At 44.2% G+C, this 2,500-nt stretch overlaps 1 protein-coding gene across 1 annotated transcript in view; it reads left to right on the forward strand.

The window, feature by feature from the left end:
* The window catches only part of raver2 (ribonucleoprotein, PTB-binding 2), a gene marked incomplete at both ends in the record, with an annotated part of 57,959 nt that overhangs the window by 46,431 nt on the left and 9,028 nt on the right, over positions 1 to 2,500 (forward strand). Inside the window, 1 exon segment of the mRNA XM_080546240.1 lies at positions 1,682 to 1,802. Coding sequence (XP_080402366.1) covers positions 1,682 to 1,802 — 121 coding nt within the window.

Genomic DNA, 2,500 nt, shown 5'->3' on the forward strand with positions numbered 1-2,500 from the left:
ACTACACACTACACCACCACTAATACCATCACTACACACTACACCACCACTAATACCATCACTACACACTACACCACCATTAATACCATCACTACACACTACGCCACCACTAATACCATCACTACACACTACGCCACCACTAATACTATCACTACACACTACACCACCACTAATACCATCACTATACACTACGCCACCACTAATACCATCACTACACACTACACCACCACTAATACCATCACTACACACTGCACCACCACTAATACCATCACTATACACTACGCCACCACTAATACCATCACTACACACTACACCACCACTAATACCATCACTACACACTGCACCACCACTAATACCATCACTACACACTACACCACCACTAATACTATCACTACACACTACGCCACCACTAATACCATCACTACACACTACACCACCACTAATACCATCACTACACACTACGCCACCACTAATACCATCACTACACACTACACCACCACTAATACCATCACTACACACTACACCACCACTAATACCATCACTACACACTACGCCACCACTAATACTATCACTATACACTACACCACCACTAATACTATCACTATACACTACACCACCACAAATACCATCACTACACACTGCACCACCACTAATACTATCACTACACACTACACCACCACTAATACTATCACTACACACTACACCACCACTAATACTATCACTACACACTACACCACCACTAATACCATCACTACACACTACACCACCACTAATACTATCACTACACACTACACCACCACTAATACCATCACTACACACTACACCACCACTAATACCATCACTACACACTACACCACCACTAATACTATCACTACACACTACACCACCACTAATACCATCACTACACACTGCACCACCACTAATACTATCACTACACACTACACCACCACTAATACTATCACTACACACTACACCACCACTAATACTATCACTACACACTACACCACCACTAATACTATCACTACACACTACACCACCACTAATACCATCACTACACACTACACCACCACTAATACTATCACTACACACTGCACCACCACTAATACTATCACTACACACTACACCACCACTAATACTATCACTACACACTACACCACCACTAATACTATCACTACACACTACACCACCACTAATACTATCACTACACACTGCACCACCACTAATACCATCACTACACACTACACCACCACTAATACCATCACTACACACTGCACCACCACTAATACCATCACTACACCACCACTAATACTATCACTACACACTACACCACCACTAATACCATCACTACACACTACACCACCACTAATACCATCACTACACACTACACCACCACTAATACTATCACTACACACTACACCACCACTAATACCATCACTACACACTACACCATCACTACACTACTACACCATCACTACACACTACACCATCACTACACACTACACCATCACTACACCATCACTACACACTGCACCATCACTAGGCTACACTGCTCTCACACAACCAACCTCACTTACAGGGAACTTATTTTTTATATTTATAGGCCATACCTACCGGAAGGCTTTAACTGTGTCTGTGTCCCTGTGTGTGTGTGTGTGTGTGTGTGTGTGTGTGTGTGTGTCAGATGTTGAGTAATAAGAAGGGGCTGCTGCCGGAGCCCAGCCTGGCCCAGCTCCTCAACAGCATGACCAACCCTGCAGCACTACAGGTCCTCATGAGGCCCTACCACATAGGGAAACGAGGAGGTGAGAGGCACACACACACACACACACACACACACTCACACACACCAACACATACACTCACGCACACACTCTTGCACGTGCACACACACACACACACACACACACACACACACATACACACACACGCACACACACACACTCACACACACCAACACATACACTCACACACACACTCTTGCACGTGCACACACACACACTCACACACACACACACACACACACACACACACACACACACACACTCACACACAGTCCTTGAATAACAGTGGACAATTGCTGATGTGACCATGACCTTGGTGTAGGAACTACATGATTATTTATCCAACTTATCCTATTTATCCGACACTATAGTGTCAAGCTGTAGAAGCCTATGACATTTGAATTCATAGTCTTTAAAGTGCCCTCATTTTCTGGAGCTTTTTTGTAATTAAATCTGATCATAAGCCAACCAGAATTAATGTTCCAGTCATCCTCAGAGAAGGTCTCCATCCAGTCCGGGGGTAGTTGTTGTTCTAGTGGATAGTGAGTTGGACTGGTGATCAGAAGGTCAGGAGTTCAAATCCCACCTGGGTACACCACCACTAGTGTGACCTTGAGTAAAGCCATAAGTGACTCCAGAGAGACTGTCCCTGTAATCTCTAACTCGCTAAGTCGCTTTGAATAAAAGCGTCTGCTAAATGGTTAAAATGTCATGCAAGT

The sequence above is a fragment of the Nansenia antarctica genome (assembly GCF_963989245.1).
Source record: "Nansenia antarctica genome assembly, chromosome: 1".
Classification (NCBI taxonomy): Eukaryota; Metazoa; Chordata; class Actinopteri; order Argentiniformes; family Microstomatidae; genus Nansenia; species Nansenia antarctica.